Source organism: Corythoichthys intestinalis, chromosome 15 (genome assembly GCF_030265065.1).
Source record: "Corythoichthys intestinalis isolate RoL2023-P3 chromosome 15, ASM3026506v1, whole genome shotgun sequence".
Classification (NCBI taxonomy): Eukaryota; Metazoa; Chordata; class Actinopteri; order Syngnathiformes; family Syngnathidae; genus Corythoichthys; species Corythoichthys intestinalis.
Window position 1 is genome coordinate 7,888,366 of NC_080409.1, and position 19,186 is coordinate 7,907,551.

The 19,186-nt window shown below is 41.1% G+C and overlaps 1 protein-coding gene across 7 annotated transcripts in view; it reads left to right on the forward strand.

Annotated features, from left to right (window-relative positions):
- syne1b (spectrin repeat containing, nuclear envelope 1b) overlaps positions 1–18,863 on the forward strand; it is a 264,424-nt gene extending 245,561 nt beyond the window's left edge. For 5 of the 7 annotated variants that reach the window (XM_057858502.1, XM_057858499.1, XM_057858500.1 and 2 more), the window contains 8 exons: positions 2,763–2,889; positions 6,884–7,095; positions 7,181–7,381; positions 7,727–7,855; positions 8,101–8,313; positions 8,427–8,522; positions 11,689–11,747; positions 17,670–18,863. In XM_057858502.1, the coding sequence (XP_057714485.1) occupies positions 2,763–2,889; positions 6,884–7,095; positions 7,181–7,381; positions 7,727–7,855; positions 8,101–8,313; positions 8,427–8,522; positions 11,689–11,747; positions 17,670–17,901 (1,269 nt within the window). In that variant the 3' untranslated portion in view covers positions 17,902–18,863. The remainder of the gene's footprint in view (positions 1–2,762; positions 2,890–6,883; positions 7,096–7,180; positions 7,382–7,726; positions 7,856–8,100; positions 8,314–8,426; positions 8,523–11,688; positions 11,748–17,669) is intronic. The other 2 variants (XM_057858501.1, XM_057858506.1) reach the window with 2 other exon arrangements.
- Positions 18,864–19,186: the final 323 nt, after the last annotated feature.

The window sequence follows — 19,186 nt, forward strand, 5'->3', positions numbered from 1 at the left end:
CATCTAAAACATGTTTGCGGAGGGTGGCTGCCGAGGAGGCAATACTCCAAATATGATTAAGCATTTATACAAAATTAAAGGTTAGTAAACACGGTCATGAACGTTTCCCACAAGCTACGACAGTTAACTCCAGGTTGTTTAGTAAAGGTGTGTGAAATTTCAGATTCTTATTATTCGCAATTTGGCCGTGGACGATTCGGGAACGATTCACAAACATCCAAATTCCGATTATGAAAATGTGCCAAGTAAAATAGAACTAAAACAGTCAGCACGGTCTTCCAGACACTATGGGGAACAGACCAAGAATAAACATCCACAATTCACGCTTTCTAGATAGAAAACAGCAACAAGCATGGCTGACCTAACCACCCAACTTCTCAGTGAGATGAGACATGCTCCCAGAAATTTAAAAGCAGATGCGAGGAATTATTTTGGATTTGACTAGAAACCCTCTTCTATAAAACTAGACACTGCAATTTCCGGAGAAATTACTCTGGGTCTTTGCTGGTTTGGTTTGGGAACATTTCGGGGACAATATCAAGTCACTTCCTTTTGATTTTGGGACATTTGGGGGGCACATCGTAGTCATAACAGGTCACTTCCTGTTGATTTGGGGACATTTCGGGGACATGTTCAGGTCATATCAGGTCATTTGGGGGCGTGTCCTGGTCATCTCAGGTCATTTGGGGGCGTGTCGTAGTCATATTGGGTCATTTGAGGACATTTGGGGGGGATGTCCTGGTCATATCATTGACATTGGAAATGAATGGGGAATTTGGACGTCCATGGTCGTCAATAGCATCGACTTACATATGCGTCAATGGAATCCAAGTACATTGGCATCAATAGATTCAACATACATGGCTGTCAATGGCATTAATGCAATAGAAATTCCATTGGAAATTCCATTAGAAGTGAATGGGAAATTTGAACGTTGCATCCCGTTAAAAATGAATGGGAAAATTTTTGCCAAATTTCCAGGGAACCGTAATTTTTTTCCAAATTCTGTGTACAACTTTTATGCCCCTCACCGTCCCGGAATTTTTTATGTCCAAATTATGTGATCTGGTCAAAAATTGTAGGACTATATACATCAGGGGTCTCCAAACCGGTCCTCAAGGGCCGCTGTGGGTCTTGGTTTTTGTTCATACCGATCGAGCACAGACAGTTTAACCAATGAGGTTTCTGCTAAAACAAAGTAGCACCTGACTGCAATCAACTGATTACACATGTAAAACACCAGATTGGTGCAAAGGGGTCATCTTGTTTTGATGGAACAAAATCCTGCTCCCACTGCGGCCCTATATGGAATAGTTTGGAGACCACTGATATACATTTAGAAAATTTATTTTCATTTTTTTCCCCAAAATTGGTGAAAAATCGCCGTTTACGGGCGAACGGAAAATTTTTCGGGGTCATCGAAAAATAGCCTGCCTCCCGTGAAAATTCTGGTCGTTTCGATATTCGAACGGTGCCGATCGGTCAAACCGTTCGGGCTGTGCGGCGCGCCGAAGAAATCCCATTCCACTGACACGGCACACCGGCTCTCCACAAGCAGACAAAAGAAGAAATCATGCCATCGCTGTCGAATGTAGACCGACTCGCCGTGACGTGCAATGCATGAAAACCACACGGATCATCGCAAACAAAATTGCAAAAAAAGATGTTTTTGTTGTTCCAGACAACGCAACTAATATGGTTGTCGCTGCCCAGCTGGGTAACTTTAGCCATCTCACATGCTACGTCCACACGCAGAACCTTGTTTTTTCGACTGCAGGAGTCAATGCACTGCAGAGCGCTTTCATCTGAGTACGTGGATCAACCCCTGTTCTTATACAAGAACAGAATTTTCTCAGGAGCTAAACACACTTGACCTGCCCTGTATTTTGTTGAGGTTTGGATGCAAAATGACTTGAGTGTTTTTTTTTTTTGTACCTTAATGTTTACATGTTCATGTTTACACAATTTAAAAAGCAGATGAACACTTTTTTGAGCCATCTGTATCGAAGTAGTGGTACACATTGGTCTTTCATTTATACCTGTGTGCACTTTTTGGTTGAATAAAAATAATATATGAAAAAATAATACAATTTATTCTGTTGTTACAAAATTACAACTTGAGTATTTTATTTACTGTTTTGAACTGTTAGCTTGATATTGAAATAGCAGTTTATTTAAGCCCGAGAGGATTTTTGTACAATTTCTGTAACAAATGTGCTAAACATTAAATGCAGCTAAAGGGGGGGTTGGGGTTGTGCATCGATAATCGATTTATAATCGAATCGTTGCCTCTGAATCGTAGTCGCAATCGAATCGTGAGGTGCCCCAAGATTCCCACCTCTAGTGTGTCTAGCGGTGGAAAAACGTGGTGTTTTTTACTCTCTGACAACTGTCTGTGTTGAGAAATAGTCTATAATGTAAACATGATACGAGTCATACACACCTGCTTTTTATGGAAAATAATTCAATTATTTTTGTTCTGATGGTAATAATGTTGAGATGTGGCTGTGGGTTTAGGCTCACCAAGGACTGCATTTATTTTATTTTAATTTAGATTTTTTATTTTTTTATTTTTATTTTTTAAATTTGTTTATATTAACTTAAAATTATACTTATGTTCCAATTTTCTAGATAACATTTTCTAGATAAAAATCATGTTCAATGGATTTTTTAAACCCATATATCTCTAACACATTTTAGAGCTGTAATTGCAATACCGTGAAACCATGATATTTTGTGTAACGCTTTGTGTTTTGTCTCAGATGAGACTGCTGGGTGAGTGTCGCGGCAACATCGACACGGTGAGGAGGATGGGCTACGAGTTGAAAGAGGAAGAGGACGCCGCGTCCGGATTGGCCAATCCCGTCGGCGCCGAGTTCCAAGCGTCCGGTGAGTTGCACCCGTGCCAACATTCGTCCTACGTCTGGGGACCCCTGACCGCGCGCGACCCGCTTTGGGGTCCCGACTCGCGAGCCCTCATCCAAACAGTTTTCATTCAGGCATGAAAATCTCTCGCCTTTTGGCAGAATTCGCCATTTTGAAGTCAAAAAGGGTGACCTACGTGAATTGTGTTGAACCGAGGAGAACATTTTTAAAGGGGGGGGGGGGTCGGGAGATTTTTTTTTTTATGTCGGACACTTGGTATGCATGCGGGGAAAGCGGCACAAAGCCAGAAAGCGCACCAGAGTGGCCAAAACATTGACTTATTTCAACAAAACTAAGGAGAGTACACTGTTCTGTTGTGTCCTGTCTTTTCAATGCCAAGTTTCGCTGTACGTCGGCCGTGAAAGAACACCTAAAGCGCCCTCACCCAGTTGTAATTTTGGAAGACGAACTACAAGCTGGCAGATAGTAAATCCATCTAACTAACTAATGATGTTTTATTGAAGTTGCTAAGCCTGTCGCCATATGCAATGAGTCCATTTATCACACAATAAATAAAAACGAGGGCGGTAATTTTCACGGTTGCGTTTTATCGCCGCGCGCGTGCATACGTGCGTTCGTGCGTGCTGATGGCATATGAGACAATAGTTCCTTTTATAGATGTTTATTGGTCATTAACACGCCGTAGAATTAAAGTTCAGACGTACAAAATACGGGAACACATCTATATTAAACACTATAAACATTAGCATTGCTACATTGAAAAGACAACTTACTTTAGCCTGCTATAAAACATTTGCAGTCTTCGCCAAAACGCAGACTTACGGTTAAAAGGTAAAACTTCAAAAATGAAAAATCGCTGGTTAACAGCATTTGCAAATGAAAAATTGATTGACGGCTCATGCAATGAGAAAAAGTGTTTTTTTTTGTTTTTGTGTTTTTTACGGTGTTTAAAGCTTACGGCTAGCGGTTTAGCAAACGTACTTCCGGGGAACATTTCAAAATAAAAGCATGTAATTTTGTCATATAAATAATGATTTCTGGAGTTAATCACACATACTTCAGAGTTCAGATTCAACACTAAGAATAACTTTAAAATGACACCCTTTATGAAAAATCTGATTGGCAATGATTAAAATACTATTATATATAGTAGTATACTATAATATTAATGTGAGATATTTTTTTAAGAACTGTTTCGAATCATGTTGGAAAGGCGAAGTCAGTGTTCTGAATCTGTTTACATTCTTTTGCACGAGTTAATGCTATCAGCATTTGACCTCATTGTTTATCTGTGATTTATTGTAGTTATTTATATGTTTATTTGTTCTTTAATAAAGAATTTAAGTGTTCCAAAAAGAATTTAAGTGTTCCAAAATGTTTTTGTAAATTGATAAGCGTCAACAAAAATTTCATTGCTAAATTAGTAAAAAGAATAAAAAATAAAATAAAATTACTGGTAGACTAATTATAAAAATAGTCGGCTGACTAATCAGGAGAAAATTTGGGACAGCCCTAGTGTACCGGAACATATTTCCTTTACACCCTTCTCACCTTTATAACCCCTGACCCATTTTCATGCCTGAATAGTGTTGGCTATGTTTTCAGGATAAAGTTATTAAAACCCTACCATGGCATGTCAGTAATTCGAGTATCAACTTTTGTAATCCAGCAGTTCTGCAGGGAATAGGCTATCTGGGCAAACAGGACAGAGTGATATCGCATCGTTTTTTTCACCGTATAGCCTATATATACCTTTTTTTTGTGGGAACGAAAGGTGTGCTATAAAATGATACCACGTGCCAGAAAAATAGGGAATACCCCCCCCCCACCCCCCACCCCCACTAAAAGACATCCAATCCATTTGAATCCCATCAAATACAAAGCATTGACATTAAAATGAAGTTCTAACCAGCTTATTTCTCAACCCATTTTTCAAACAATCCTCTTGGGAAGGGCAACCAGTGTTTGGAAACTTGCGCCTCATCGGCGCAATATTTCTTAGTACTCACCGATACCGATGATGTCATCTTAGAGCCGTATCGGTAACGATACCGGTTACAGTTCAACTGTAGCGTTGATAGTCCCGGTTCAAATGGATTTGACGTCTGTCACTCTCAATGGTAGTGAACGAAATCACTGCAGGATTGTAGTTTGGTAGTAGAGGGCAGCCTTCTGTAGGTTAGAAATTTGCCAATGAAGGGCTTGCACGCACAGTGCACGGACTTGTTGGCAGAGGGTACACATCCCCGGGCAAAAAGTATGGAATCACCAGTCTCGGACAAGCACTCACTCAGACATTTTATTATGTAGAACAAACTCAGATAAAAAGCTTGAAAAAAATAATGAATTAGTTGAAAAGTGCAACTCCTTGCGATTCAGAAACACTAAAAGAAATGAATAAAACACATTGTGGTGGGCATTAAATGTTACTTTTATAGAACACGTGCAGGAAAATAAATATAGAATCACTCCATTCTGAGGAAAAATATATGGAATCATGAGAAATAAACAAAGAATTAACAATCAAAACATCTCTTGTATTTAGTTGCACCACCGCTGGCTTTTATGACAGCCTGCAGTTTCTGAGGCATGGACTTGATGAGTATTCTTCATCAATTTGGTGCCAAATCTCTTTGATTGCAGTTGCCAGATCATCCTTGCAGGTCGGAACCTTGCTGTTTTCAATTTCCACCACAGGTTTTCAATAGTGTTTAGATCTTGGCTATTTGCTGGCCATGAAATTGACTGGATGAGTCTTTCTCCAAGGAATGCTTTAACAGTTTTAACTCTGTGGCATGATGCATTGTTGTCTTGGAAAATGATTTCATAATCCCCAAACATATTTTCAATTGAAGGAATAAGAAAGTTGTCTAAAATTTCAATGTAAACATGTGCATTTATTGAAGGTTTAACCACAGCCATCTCCCCAGTGCCTTTGCCTGACATGCAACCCCATATCATCAAGGACTGACGGAATTTTGATGTTTTCTTCAGGCAGTCATTTTTGTAAATCCCACTGGAACGGCACCAAACAAAAGTTCCTGCATCATCGCCTTGTCCAATGCAGATTCTTGACTCATCACTGAAAATAACCTTCATCCAGTCATTCAGTCCATGATTGCCTCTCCTTAGCGCATTGCAGTCTTGTTCTTTTCTGTTTCAGTGTCAATAACGGTTTCCTTTTAGCTTTCCACTATAGAAATCCCATTTCCTTTCGGCAATTTTGCACAGTTCTGCCACATACCTTGACTCCAGCTTCCTCCCATTTCTTCTTCATTTGTCTTGTTGTACATCTTCTGTTTTCAAGACACATGGCCTTGAGTTGTTTGTCATGACGTTTGGATGTCTTCCTCGGTCTACCAGTACGCTTAACTTTAACAACCTTGCCATGCTGTTTGTACTTGGTCCAGATTTGTGATACAGCTGACTGTGAACAGCCCACATCTTTGGCAACCATACGTGTAGCGTTAACTTCTTCAAGAAGTTCAATAATTCTCTCCTTGGTCTTAAGAAACATCCCTCTTGCTGGAGCCATGATTCTTGTAAATCCACTTGGTCCAGCAGCCCTCCTAGGGGTGATGACTGCACTGTTTTTAACTGCTGACTAACGAGCAGATCTAATCTGAGGCGGGGGCCCAATTAAGGAAAGGAAATTGGCTGGGTGTGTCTGTATTTTCTACTCAAAATGGAGTGATTCCATATTTTTTTTCTTCAGAATGGAGTGATTCCATATTTATTTCCCTGCACTTGCTCTATAAAAGTAAGATTTGCTGACCACCACAATGTTTTTTATCCATTTCTTTTAGTTTTTCTGAATGCCAAGATTGCACTTTTGAACTAATTCATTATTTTTTCAAGCTTTTTATCTGAGTGTGTTCTACATAATAACATGTCTGAGTGAGTGCTCGTCCAAGAATGGTGATTCCATACTTTTTGCTAGGGGTCGTAGTAGCGCTCATTTGTTTTAGTCTGAAAATCGGGTGGGCTTTTGCGGCAGGGGTGATCGAACGCTGGGAGCTCCTGCAGGCTCGGGACCTCAGCGAGGAACTCCGTGGCAAACAGAACCGTCAGCGGCGGCGCCAGCTCCGCTCAGATATTGAAAACGTGCGCTCGTGGCTCTCGGAGGCGGCCGATGAGCTGGAGCGCCAGCGGAAGCTGGACCCCGGCACTGACGTCCAGACCATCCGCTTCCGCATCAAGAAGCTCAAGGTGAAGGGACAAGAGAGGGTTGGGGTCAAGGTTGGCGTCCAGATCGTCAAATGTGTGGCGCTCGCTCACTCGCTTGCCTGTCCAGGAGCTGCAGCGGGCCTGGGACGAGCGGAAAGGCGCGGTGCTGTCCGTCAACTTGTGCGGGGCTGACTTGGCGCGCTCGGAGACGGACGAGTCCGAGGAGCTGAGGGCCAAACTCAAGGACGTGAACGAGCGCTGGGACCGGATGGCCGCCTCCTTGGATGAATGGAGGTCTTCGCTGCAGGGAGCCCTCATGCAGTGTCAGGTAAGACCAGCCAGTGTTTTTATTGCCGTTAATAAAAGATTCCGTGCAAACGTAGCCAAAGTCTCAAAACGGCGATCGACTATCAATGTCAGTCAAGTAAGTTCAATATTTATATGGTTAAAAAAATATTTGTTGTAAAAATACCTTGGTAACACCTGCTTTGATTACTGAAAAAGACTCCCCTGTCACAAGCAAATAAGTCAGATTCTACCTTTTTCTCTTCTTTAAATAGCAGTAAAACATCAGTAAGTACCCCCCCCCCCCCCAAAAAAAAAAGAACAAGCTTTTGTGAATCAAAAAGTCAAGCTTTCAAGCAAAAATAATGACACGATGGGCCCAAAACAGGACTTCCACGAGATGAGTCACGGTCTTCTGCTGTGGTTGGAGAACATCGAGCGGAGGCGCAACCAGCTGGTCCCCGTCGATCCGGTCCGGGACGTCAACACCCTGCAAGAGCAACACAAGGCGCTCACGGTAGACTCGCCGTCCCCGTTCAATCCATTCAAAATAATTCATAGCAAAGTGACTTGTGTAATAGTGAAAAAAATTACTCGAAGTCCAATCACGTGGCTTCCAATGCAGCTGAATTTTGTCAAAATCATCTCAAATTTGATCGAGCCCCCGATGCATTTTTCTCCCGCCCCGAGCCTTTGAAAATAAAAGCCGCCAGATATGGCGATTACGAATTTAATAAGCGTGACGCTGCTTTGGTGGGACAGCAAATACGACAGGAGCTGCTGGACTCCCAGAGGAAGGTGTCGACGCTGCAGGACATGTCGCTGCAGTTGCTGGTCAACTCGCAGGGCGGCGACTGCCTGGAGGCCAAGGAGAAGGTCCACATCATCGGCAACCGCCTCAAACTGCTGCTCAAGGAGGTTACCCGGGACTTGAGGGAGCTGGCCGGAATCCTGGACCTAGGCGGCAGTCAGCAGGTACTTTTCCTCACCCTGAGTTTGGGTTAGCAAATTTTCAACTAGACCGCTGGAAAATGTCATTTCTGTGGCTCACTTCATTCGATTTGGATCCAACGTCTTTTCCGGAGCAGGATCTGTCATCTTGGTCCTCTGCCGACGATTTGGACAGCGGGTCCGGATCGCTGAGTCCGGCCTCAGGGAGGAGCACCCCTAGCCGCCGCCGATCGGTAACCTCGTCCTCTTCCTAAATATCAGTGTTTTCTAGGCCCGGCCCATCCATGCATTTCATCAATACCTTCCAGTTTTTTTATTGCCAATCATTCATTCCTCTTTATTTTGGGGGGGGGGGGGGGTCTGGCCACCAAAACTTCTATAGATTCTTTCATGAGAATGGGTATATTTTTATATAAAGTCATTTTAAAATTCAATTTTTAATGACAAAAATGTTTAAAAAAAAAAAAAGTTAAAACATTTTTTAAAAATCTTTATGACACTTTAATGACGTATAAACACTGCTCGGAAAAAAAACAGGGAACACTAAACGTGTTACACGTTGTAGATCGGAATGAATGAATGAATCCGTAGTTGAATGTTCTGACAATAAAGTCACAGAAAAATTATCCATAAAACAAATGTGAAAATTAAAGAGGAAAAACACTACTACTGATCCAACTTTGATGTAATGTCCTCTAAACAAGTCATAATTGCTAGGTTCATACTGCAGGTCTTAATGCACAAATCCGATTTTTTGGGTGTTTTTCCGACTTGAATGAGGCAATTAATTTGACGGTCTGAACGGGACAAGTCTCATAGAAGTGGACCATTTCAAATCCGATCTGGGTCACTTTCGTATGTGGTTTAAATCTAATCTGGGCCACATTTTTCCAGAATTAGGCAACAGTCTGAACTGTCAAGTCTTCGAAATCAGAATTCATGCAGCAATTACGTCATCAATGAGCGAAAGCCGGCACTCAAGACTGCAGCGATGTAGCTGTTCGTTAGCGCTAAAGGAATTTGCCGCCGGAACAGCGACAGCCGAACCAGATGGCGTTCCGCAGGCGCAGCCCCAGCAAGTCGGCCGGAAAAGCAAACTCCGCGCGTCCACTCTGGTGTTAACCCTTTGTACTGACTCCATTTTGAACGGTTTAAAGAAGGCTCACCGAAAACTGGTTGACAATTTATTCGTCGACATTGGTCAAAAAACAAGGCAAAAAGAGACAACGGAGAGACAATGCTGGATCCAGGGTCAGCAAAACAACGGCTACTTAGAAATGTCCCCGAGAAGCGACCGTTGTTCGCTAAAATGTTCAGTCTTTGTAAAGCTGCGGTGGAGTGGGCCGGGCGGAAGGCGTGCTTGGGTGTTGTCATCCCTCTGTGGCAGGTTTGGGCAGTCAAGTTCGTGTGTCATCTTTCATGGCTGGGACGTGGTTGCCACAGCAACTGGGGCATGTCTTGACGTCAAAGACGCCACGCTATCAATTAGTTGTCTTGGTAGGGCGAGGGTGCCGACCCACCGAAAAGCCGTTGACGTCCTCTCCTTCGCTTATAAGGCGAGAGCTGATAAGGTGATCCACTTTACTGTGTCAAAGGGCATGGAGTGACATTCCTCAACTATGGTTAAATGCTTTACTATAATGAATGTGTTAGACTAATGCAAACGGTTATATGGTGTGTGCGAGAAAGGTAACTATTCCCTTCAGCGCCTAGCTTTTTCTACGCAGGAGGCGGGCTTGACCACAGTCATAAAGAAATACAATGAAGAAAAGGATAAGCCGAATAATGCTCGTTTTTTTACTGTGCGCCAAATAACCCGGACATCATTTTTGGTCCGCATCGGAAACTAGATAAACAAATTTCTAAAAATGGGCGATGGACTCTCTTCTACGATTCAGTAGCAATTTAATTTCATTATGTTTTCAGTTGAATTTTGCTATTTCCAGTTTGCTATGTTTATAATTGGGATATTTGTTTACCGCTTTTCTCCTACTGGGAAGAAAGAGGAAATGATGATCGACTAGGAATTAAACGCCTGTTTTTACACATTCCGCATCTCATTTCAAGTCTCGGACATTATACTATGAGGCAACACGGTAAATGTCCGTGTAATCCCCGTGTCAGTCGTCCCGGCTTTCACACATAGTGGCTACCCGTTTAAATCCCAGGATTTTAACGGTGTTTAGGTATGTGTGAAAGGGACTTTAGTTTAGGCCCGTCTGGTCTGACAGAGCCAAGTTGCTCCTCAGACTGTCCAGAAGCTCCGTGATGCCCTGGTCTAGATCTAGTTCCCCAAGGACGCCCTCCATCGTCTCATTAGTAGCATGCCCCGGCGCTGTTGGGAGGTCATACAGGCACGCGGAGGCCACACACACTACTGAGCTTCATTTTGACTTGTTTAAAGGACATTACATCAAAGTTGGATCAGCCTGTAGTGTGTTTTTCCACTTTCATTTTGAGTAAAACTCCAAATCCGGACCTCCATGTGTTGATGCATTTGATTTTCATGGATAATTTTTGTCTGACTTTGTTGACAGCAAATTAACTACGGAGAGAACAAAGTATTCAATACAAATATTTCATTCATTCAGATCTACAATGTATTGCTTTAGTGTTAATTGTTTTTTTTAGCATTTATATACAGTACATAGTGGTACCTCCATGTACGAACGCTTACATCAATGAAATATTCACTTGACCCAAAGTTTTTTCGCTTCGTATTACCAAAAAAATATTCAAAATACAAAAGGTACTTCGTACTGCCCAGTGCTTGCATGACATTGCTATCACTTTGGCTTTCGGACATGGCGTCACTCAAAAGGTAAAGTGACACATTTTCCTGTTTTTGGGAGGCATTATGTTTTATTATCTAGTTGATGACAGGTATTAACGGTTAGGTATAATGAATGATTGAAATGCTCTTATTTCAATTTGATTTTCACCTTATAGTATTATAAAATTGAATATGGTGTTTTAGTAGCGCTTGAAACCCATGAGGCCATTTACATGGAAAACACGATTAAAAATCCCCCAAAATTGTGATACGGAAACCAGTCTAGAATCGATTGGTTTCATATTTTGAGGTACCGCTGTATTTTATTTAATTTATTTAGGAATGAGTTTTTAACGCAAATGCTATTTTCGCTGTTTTTCGCCATCAAGAAAATCTAGCAAGCAAAAATGGAATGGATTTCCATGTCAAAGAGTTGATTTCTTAATCACCGGCGGCACAAATCAGTGACGCTTTCCAAAAGGTCAAAAGAAGCATGCAATGCCGAGACATTGTTTTTGTTTTCTTTTCATTTCTGTGGTGGCTGGCTTCTGTCTTGATTTGCCCCTAATTAAACTTTTCTTTTCCCCTCCCTCCCTTCCATTCTTCCACCCGTTCATTGCAAACAGCAGCGGGGCAAATGTAGCGTGTCACGGCGCGGCGGTCCCGTGAACGTTCCACAGCACAGGTACATGTTCGGTTCCCTCCCTCGCTAGCTAGTCAGCTAGCTAGTGCGCTCCCTGATGATGGAAGTCGATGGTTGCTTTGGTTTTTTTTGTTTTTTTTTTCCCCTTGACTGGATCGTAAGAGCAATTTTTCAGGAGAAGAGAGATGTCAGGGTTGATGCCGGAAAACTCGCAAAGAAGCCCACCAGTGGCCTGGCATGTTTTGGAGAAAAAAATTCAAAATGTGAACTCTTTCTGACAACGCGAGACAGTCGCTCCATTTAGACCGGGAGGGGCCGACAATCGAACGTTCACTCGTCAGCCGCTCAAAAATGATCGGACATCTCAAAATGGCGGGTTAACTGGGGCCGCCATTGTTTTATCAGAGTTGGTCAGAAAGCTCATCAATTTGCCTGAATTTAAAAAAAAAAAAAAAAGTCACATCCAAGCTGTGAAAATACACTCAAGGTATTTTTTTGATCATTTGATACTGAAAAAATTTAATCAAATCAATAAATAATAATGAATTCAAATTTATTAGCAACATTAACTCATGAAGGTAATATGCCAAACAATTTGACCAAAAAAACAAAAATTAATAGAAAAGACAGTGTCATTGGACAGAGGGACAGTTATCATTTTTGCTGTAGGCAGTATCAGCTCATTTGCTATTGTGTGGGATTATTTTGCAATGAGCAACTTGGTATGCCACCTTATATGATGCTAATAGTGCCCGCTGGTTTACCGATGTGTGATTGTTGGCAATATTTGGCACGTTTTCGTTAAAAAAAAAATACAGGCGGCTAGTCAATGTAATTGGAGTCTAATGTCTTTAAGTAACGTCTTAATTGTTTTGCTGTCTGCTGCAAACATTTTTGACCCAGTAAACAGACTGTTCTTTCCTTGTCTCCCACTGTGTTAAAAGTCAAAGTCAAAAGCAGAACGCTACATACGCTTTGTCATATTTACTCGTCTTAGCTTTTTATGTCTCCGGTGCTCTTTGCTGTTTGCTCTTGTTTGGTTCAAAAATAGTGCACACACTCTGAAAATGAGAGCGCCACTGCCACCCACTGAGTGGATGTGCAATTGCACTTTACTCTTGTGCAGCAAAAAAGTATGTTCCCCAAGGTCACACGGGCCACCCCCGGCATTGCTCTGCGCCCCACTATTTGAGAAGTACTGGTGTAGCCGTAGGACGCAATATTTTGTGGCGGGCGGGCGCTTGAAAGAAGAGTATGTCTTAGTGTGTGCTAGTGAATGACTGGATTGATTCCTCTATTACAAAATAAATGGTCAATTATTTTGATCGTAAATAAAGGCTTTAGAGACATTGTTGATTCCAATATGAACCAACTACTTTTTTTCTCCATTTAAAAAAATGCGTGGGGAAAGATTTTTTTTTTTTTTTAGATATGTATTTTAAAACGAAACACTCACAAACATTCCAATTTCAATTTAAATAAATCGGCAATCCATTTTTATTTATTCATTTATTTATTTATATGTGTTTATTTCTTTATATTTTTTAAATGGGTTAACATTCTGGCATATCCAGTTGAACGGCAATGCCACCGACTTCCATCATCTTCTGGTCGCTGAGCCGTCATACCTGCCCTGCCCTGCCCTTCCTCTTAAGGATTCTGCTAGCTAATAACCCAGCACTGGATTGCCCCCAAGTCTCTCTGTGGAACTAACAAGAATCGTGCGCCACTAGCAGAGGTGGGTAGAATCGCCCAAAAATTTACTCAAGTAAGAGTAGCGTGACTTCAAAATAATACTACTCAAGTAAAAGTACCGTAATTTTCGGACTTTAAGCCGCTACTTTTCTCCTTCATTTTGAATCCTGCGGCTTATTTGTTGATTTATTTAGGTTAATAGGTAACACTTTGGCTGATTTTTTTGTCTAATGACTGTGTCATGTCATATTTATGATAGTCTAATGACAGTCTTATGGCGCCACTGTCAAATAAAGTGGGATGAAACAACTGGAACAGTAACTGAAGAAATAAATTAATAAAATAAGAACATGAATTTTGATTTTTATTTACATCTGTAGCGCTGCAATGCATGCTAGAAGGCATGTTGGACAACAACAGTGTTGACAGCAGGTGGCAGCAGAGGTTGGCCGTCTCCCCCAAGGGAGCAGTGATGGCCAAATGAAGTTTCTTGAAGCAATGAAGCTTTGCAGTCAATAAATTCAAAGCTTCATGGTGGTTCATTTGATCTGATGGCAGTCGTATGATGCCGCTGTTAAATAAAGTGTTACCGTGTAAATATCCCATAATACAGTGAAGACTGCTGCGGCTTATAGTTAGTGTGGCTTTTCTACTAACAAATGTCATTTTCATGTCAAATTTGTCTGGTAGCGGCTTATAGTCAGGTGCCTCTTATAGTGCGAAAAAGTCATCCAAAAATGTACTCAAGTAAAAAAGTATTTGGAGAAAACTCAAGTCATGAGTATTATTGTATTTGTTTTTTTTTTAAACAATGGTATTTTTTCTCAGTAAGTTACCTATATGAACTGTGATTATTATACTGTACTAAAACCTATTACATAACCACATTAAGCCAAACAAATACAAAAGAAAAATATTTGAATTCCAACAAGAGACAAAAAATAACAAAGGAAACAGCATTTGTTCAAAGAACATGAGTGCCCTCTAGTGGCGAAAACACTTCCTATTATGAAATTAAAGGGATCATATCTCCGGGTTTCTGTGGTCAGTCAGTTCCAAATGAAAACTGGGAGAGAGTTTAAAATCTGCGCTTTCGAGTCATGTTGACAGCAGCGCTCTATGTCAAATACCAGAGCTCCAGACTGCGACCAAATGGTCGCATTTTGCGACCAAAATCAGAGCGAGTGTGAATTTTTTTTTTTCATCTACTCGCTCATGCGCGACCAGTAACATTATGGGTTTTTTTGTTGTTGTTGTTCCTTCACGGTTAAATCCACCAGTTGGCGGTAATGTAACGAGCTGTTTTGCCAAGGGAAAATACAACAGAAAAAAAAGACTGTGGAGGTGGACGATGCGCGAAGCGGTCACTGCTCAGCTCCTCCCAGCTCGATGCCGAGCGAACTGGAGTATATTAAAAATGCATAGGGGAAAATTAAAGGGAACCTCGGACTTAAAGCCTTGTAGGCTCTAATAAACCACAATTTTTCTCTTTCACTAAAATATGTTATTAGAAACATAAAATATTGCCATTGATTTAGATATCTAAAAATCTATATTATTTAGTACATGTTTTGACCTACGGAGGTTTTTTTGTACAGTCGACGTGATGACGTAGATTGTCACTCTCACTAGACGAATACTACCAAGTTACTGCAATTCCTCCGACGCTGCGAGAGGTCTAACACATGCGCTCATCGGTTAAAACCGGCGAGTACTCACTATTTGTGTTTTTATTGAGTCTTTTATTACCTTTTCCTTGCCTCAAAATAAGTTTGGCATGTGTTTTCCTATCATACTTTTAAGTATCGTGTTTTCATGTTGTAGCTTTTAAGCAGATTGTTGATCTGTTGACCACTTTAGTTGTGTAGCATATTTAAACCACCCTTTTTTGAAATTACTACATTTAAGTATTTTCTTAAGGCACCTTTAGTATGTTTGTATGCATCTAAACACAACAAAGTCTTGTAGGACGTTTTGCCAGTGTAGCACATTTTGGCAGAGCACCGTTTTTTTTTTTCGTACCCTCAGCTCGTCTCATCCCGTCTTTCCTGTTCATTTTGCTTTTACTGCTCGTTCTGTGAAACATCGACAGTGCTATCATGTTTGCATTGCTTGCAAAAAAAAAAAAAAAACATGTAGAATAAAGAGGCAAAATGTAACGACTAATGTAGCCCAAAGTCGCGGAGTAAGAGTAGCATTTCTTCTTCACAAATCTACTCAAGTAAAAAGTATGGCTTAGTAAAACTACTCTTAGTACATTTTTCTCAAAAAGTTACTCAAGTAAATGTAATGTAAATGTAAACGTGCTACTACCCACCTCTGGCCACTAGCGGTCAGGCAAGAGCACTTCCCTCCTCCCGCCCCTTCATTTCTCTTTCTCAAATGGCCTTCAAATGTCTGCAATAAACAACGCAAAAGGCTCCCGTTCCTTTGTTAGGATCTGGCTTTTAGTTTTGGCCCTCCTTCGGCTCGCTCTCTCGCTCGTCTTTGCGGTCCGGCGTCCACGAAGGGACGCCTCTTCAGCGTCAGCCGCCAAAATTCAGTTGCAAAAATTCAGTCTCAAAATTTTCAGTCGAACATTTTTAACAATGGAATTTTTTTGCGGGCAAATTTTTTTTAATCCGTATTTTTTGCACCTCAATTTATTGGCAACTGATTTTTTGCAGCTGAATTTTGACACTGAAAGAAATCTTAATGCTTAAAAAAAATCATTGTTAGAAACCCAGATCCTAACTTCTTCGTCTGTGGCATTGAATAACCCATCCATCCTTCCCTCCCTCTTTCAATCATTGCCACTCAACATTTGTGACTACATTTTTTCCCCGTTTAATGCCTGCTGCTTTTTCTTGCAAACGGCCAAATTTTTGCTATATAGAACAAATGATGACGGACGACCCATCATCCGATGACTTGACTCTGATGGGGTTGTCAGCATTTGATGCACCATAAAATTTTTGGGACACTTTTATTTTGAATCTTCAATAAGGTGCATTTTTCTCTTAGCATTGACTCTTAGCGCAGTCAATGCATTATCATAATCATCAAGGGGGTAGGTTTGGTCTCATCATTGGTAGGGACGCTATAACAGCATTAGCTGCATGTACTGTTTTTTGCTGGGGACTGGACATTAATAAAGGAGATTGGACAAACGTGGTTCAGGGCTAAATTTCTCACGTCTCCGCTTATGCATTTCCCATGTAAAAATGAAAAAAGTTAAAAATGTTATCTTCATGGGGGGACATAATTTTTCAAAATGGGGGAATTTCCCCTTGCTTCATACACAGAAAATTTACAGTGGTTGTTTTGTGTGTGTGTTTTGTTTTGTTTTTTTTGGGGGGGGGGGGGCAGATACTACTGAACCGATACATGGAACTACATGTTAGCCTATGTTGTCCTTCACCACAAGAGTAATACATTGTTTTAATTGGTTGTCTTTCATTTCCTTATCCCTTATTTTAATTTCTAAAGTGCATCAGTGGGTTTAGCATTTATGGAAAAAATCTAAATCGGTATTAATAAACTTTTTACCTTTATTATGATTGCAGTGTATGACAGTCTAAAGGACCTAAATAACTGAACTCATTATATAATGCAAAAGGGTTGCTTAGAAGTTGGTGGGGACAATTTGAGCGTCCTGAAAACTTGGTAGTGTTAGTGTTGGTAGTGTCCCTACTGTCCCTATGCAAACCTGCGCCCTTGATAATAATATTGTGGTTTTGTATTTCCTTGACTTATGTTTTAGCCCTTTTCTTGGTTTCTTTTGATGTGTGTATTGCTAGAATTTAAAAAGTAGCCAATTGTTTTTTTTTTTTTTTTTTTTGGGAGGGGTCCTTTTCAAGAATGTTTCTTTTTATCCTTCATTTATTTTTATTTTATATTTCTTTTACATTTCTTATTGTTTGTTTTGGTCCGTTTTTGGACAACCAGATATACTTACGGAAAGTTTGCACTTTTTTTTTTTTTACTGAAATTAAAAGTGTGGGTGCGACCTATACGCCCGAAATGCTGTCCTCATTTTGACCATGACCCTCGTAAAACTGTAAAAACATACAACTTAGCAGACTTCTAGTCCCAAAATGATGCTACTTACTACGCTGTATCTTATATGGCTTAAATGAAATTTTGGAATGAATAATTAGTTCATGAAATGCATTATTCGTTTGAGTTACATCAACTTATTAACAGTTGATTTAGTGCTGGAATAGGTTTTTCCTTGTCTGGACGGTCAAAAATGATTTGTGGCGGTAATGACGGGTGATGTGGTGACAGGTGTCGCAGCGGCGCTGGGTGCGCTTCCTGCCCTTCTGAGGCCAGGGCGGCGCCTTCCTTGGCGCGCCGTGTCCTGCGGGTGGCGCTGCCCCTGCAGCTGGCTCTCATGCTCCTGGTGCTGGTGGCCTTCCTGCTGCCCCTGTCCGAGGCCGACTACTGCGTGCAGTCCAACAACTTGGCTCACTCCTTCTACCCCATGCTGAGCTACACCAACGGACCCCCACCCGTCTAGAAAACGGGAGGCCGTGCTTGGAAGGAACTGGATGGCCACACTGACTGCTGGAAAAACGCCGCTCGTGCTTGACTGATTGCTTAGACTGCTCCCCTCCCATAAAAAAAATCATGTTGGGGGTCATAAGATGAGTGGCAACTTCACAGGCCTTCAGCTCGTAATCATAAAAATGCTTGCAATATCTCAAAGGTGTTAACCCATTGCCTGCCATTGACGGTGCTAGACATCCACTCTATTTGAAACGGGGCGAGAATGAACGGAGATGCTTTGACATCGATAAGTGGCGATGTACGACATTAAGATATACGTATATCATCAAAACGATATAAACTGTCTCGAGGATATCATTTGGCCAATGTTGTGTTATATTGGGCAGAAAGTAAATGTTCATGTCTGCAGCCCTTATGAGCTATGACCCAAACATTACAGAAAAAATAGCAGGCCATGAAATTAAAAACGAAACTAAAATATAACAACAAACTACATAGCATAACAAGCAAGTCCTGAAACATTAACTGAAGAAATAACCGTCACAGAACATCAACTTGGAACTTTACATCTGACATACAGGTAGTCCCCAGGTTATGAGAGAGTTCGTTCCTACGCTGGTGACTTAACCCTAATTTCTGCATAAATCTGAATTAACCCTTTAGGTACCCCTAAATCTCAAAGTAACTATCCAAAAACATTATTATTGTACTGTTCTCGCCGAGACGTCGGAGCTAAATCCTAACTAGACAGCGAGCTAAGCTCCGAAATGACAATGTCAGACGTCCGTGTGGTTTGCCGTCTCTATTCAGCTGCTCATGACATCAACACGTGCAGAATGTAACTACACTGCTGGACAAAAGTATTGGCACTACTGCAATTCTATCAGATAATGCGCAATTTCAAATGCTTTGGTTGTAATAGATTTATTCATTTTGCTCGCAATGGAAAAAACACAAAAGAGAATGGGGGGGGGGGAAATCATTATCATTGTACACAAAACTCAAAAAATGGGCCGGACAGAAGTATTGGCACCCTCAGCCTAATACTTGGTAGCACAACCTTGAGACAAAATAACTGCAAACAACCGCTTCCGGTATCCATCAATGAGTTTCTTACATTACTCTGCTGGAATTTTAGATCATACTTGTTTGGCCAACTGCTCCAAGTCGCTAAAATTTGAAGGGTGCCTTCTCCAAACTGCCATTTTCAGATCTCTCCACAGGTGTTCTATGGGATTCAGGTCTGGACTCATTGCTGGCCACTTAAGAAGTCCCCAGTGCTTTCTCTCAAACCA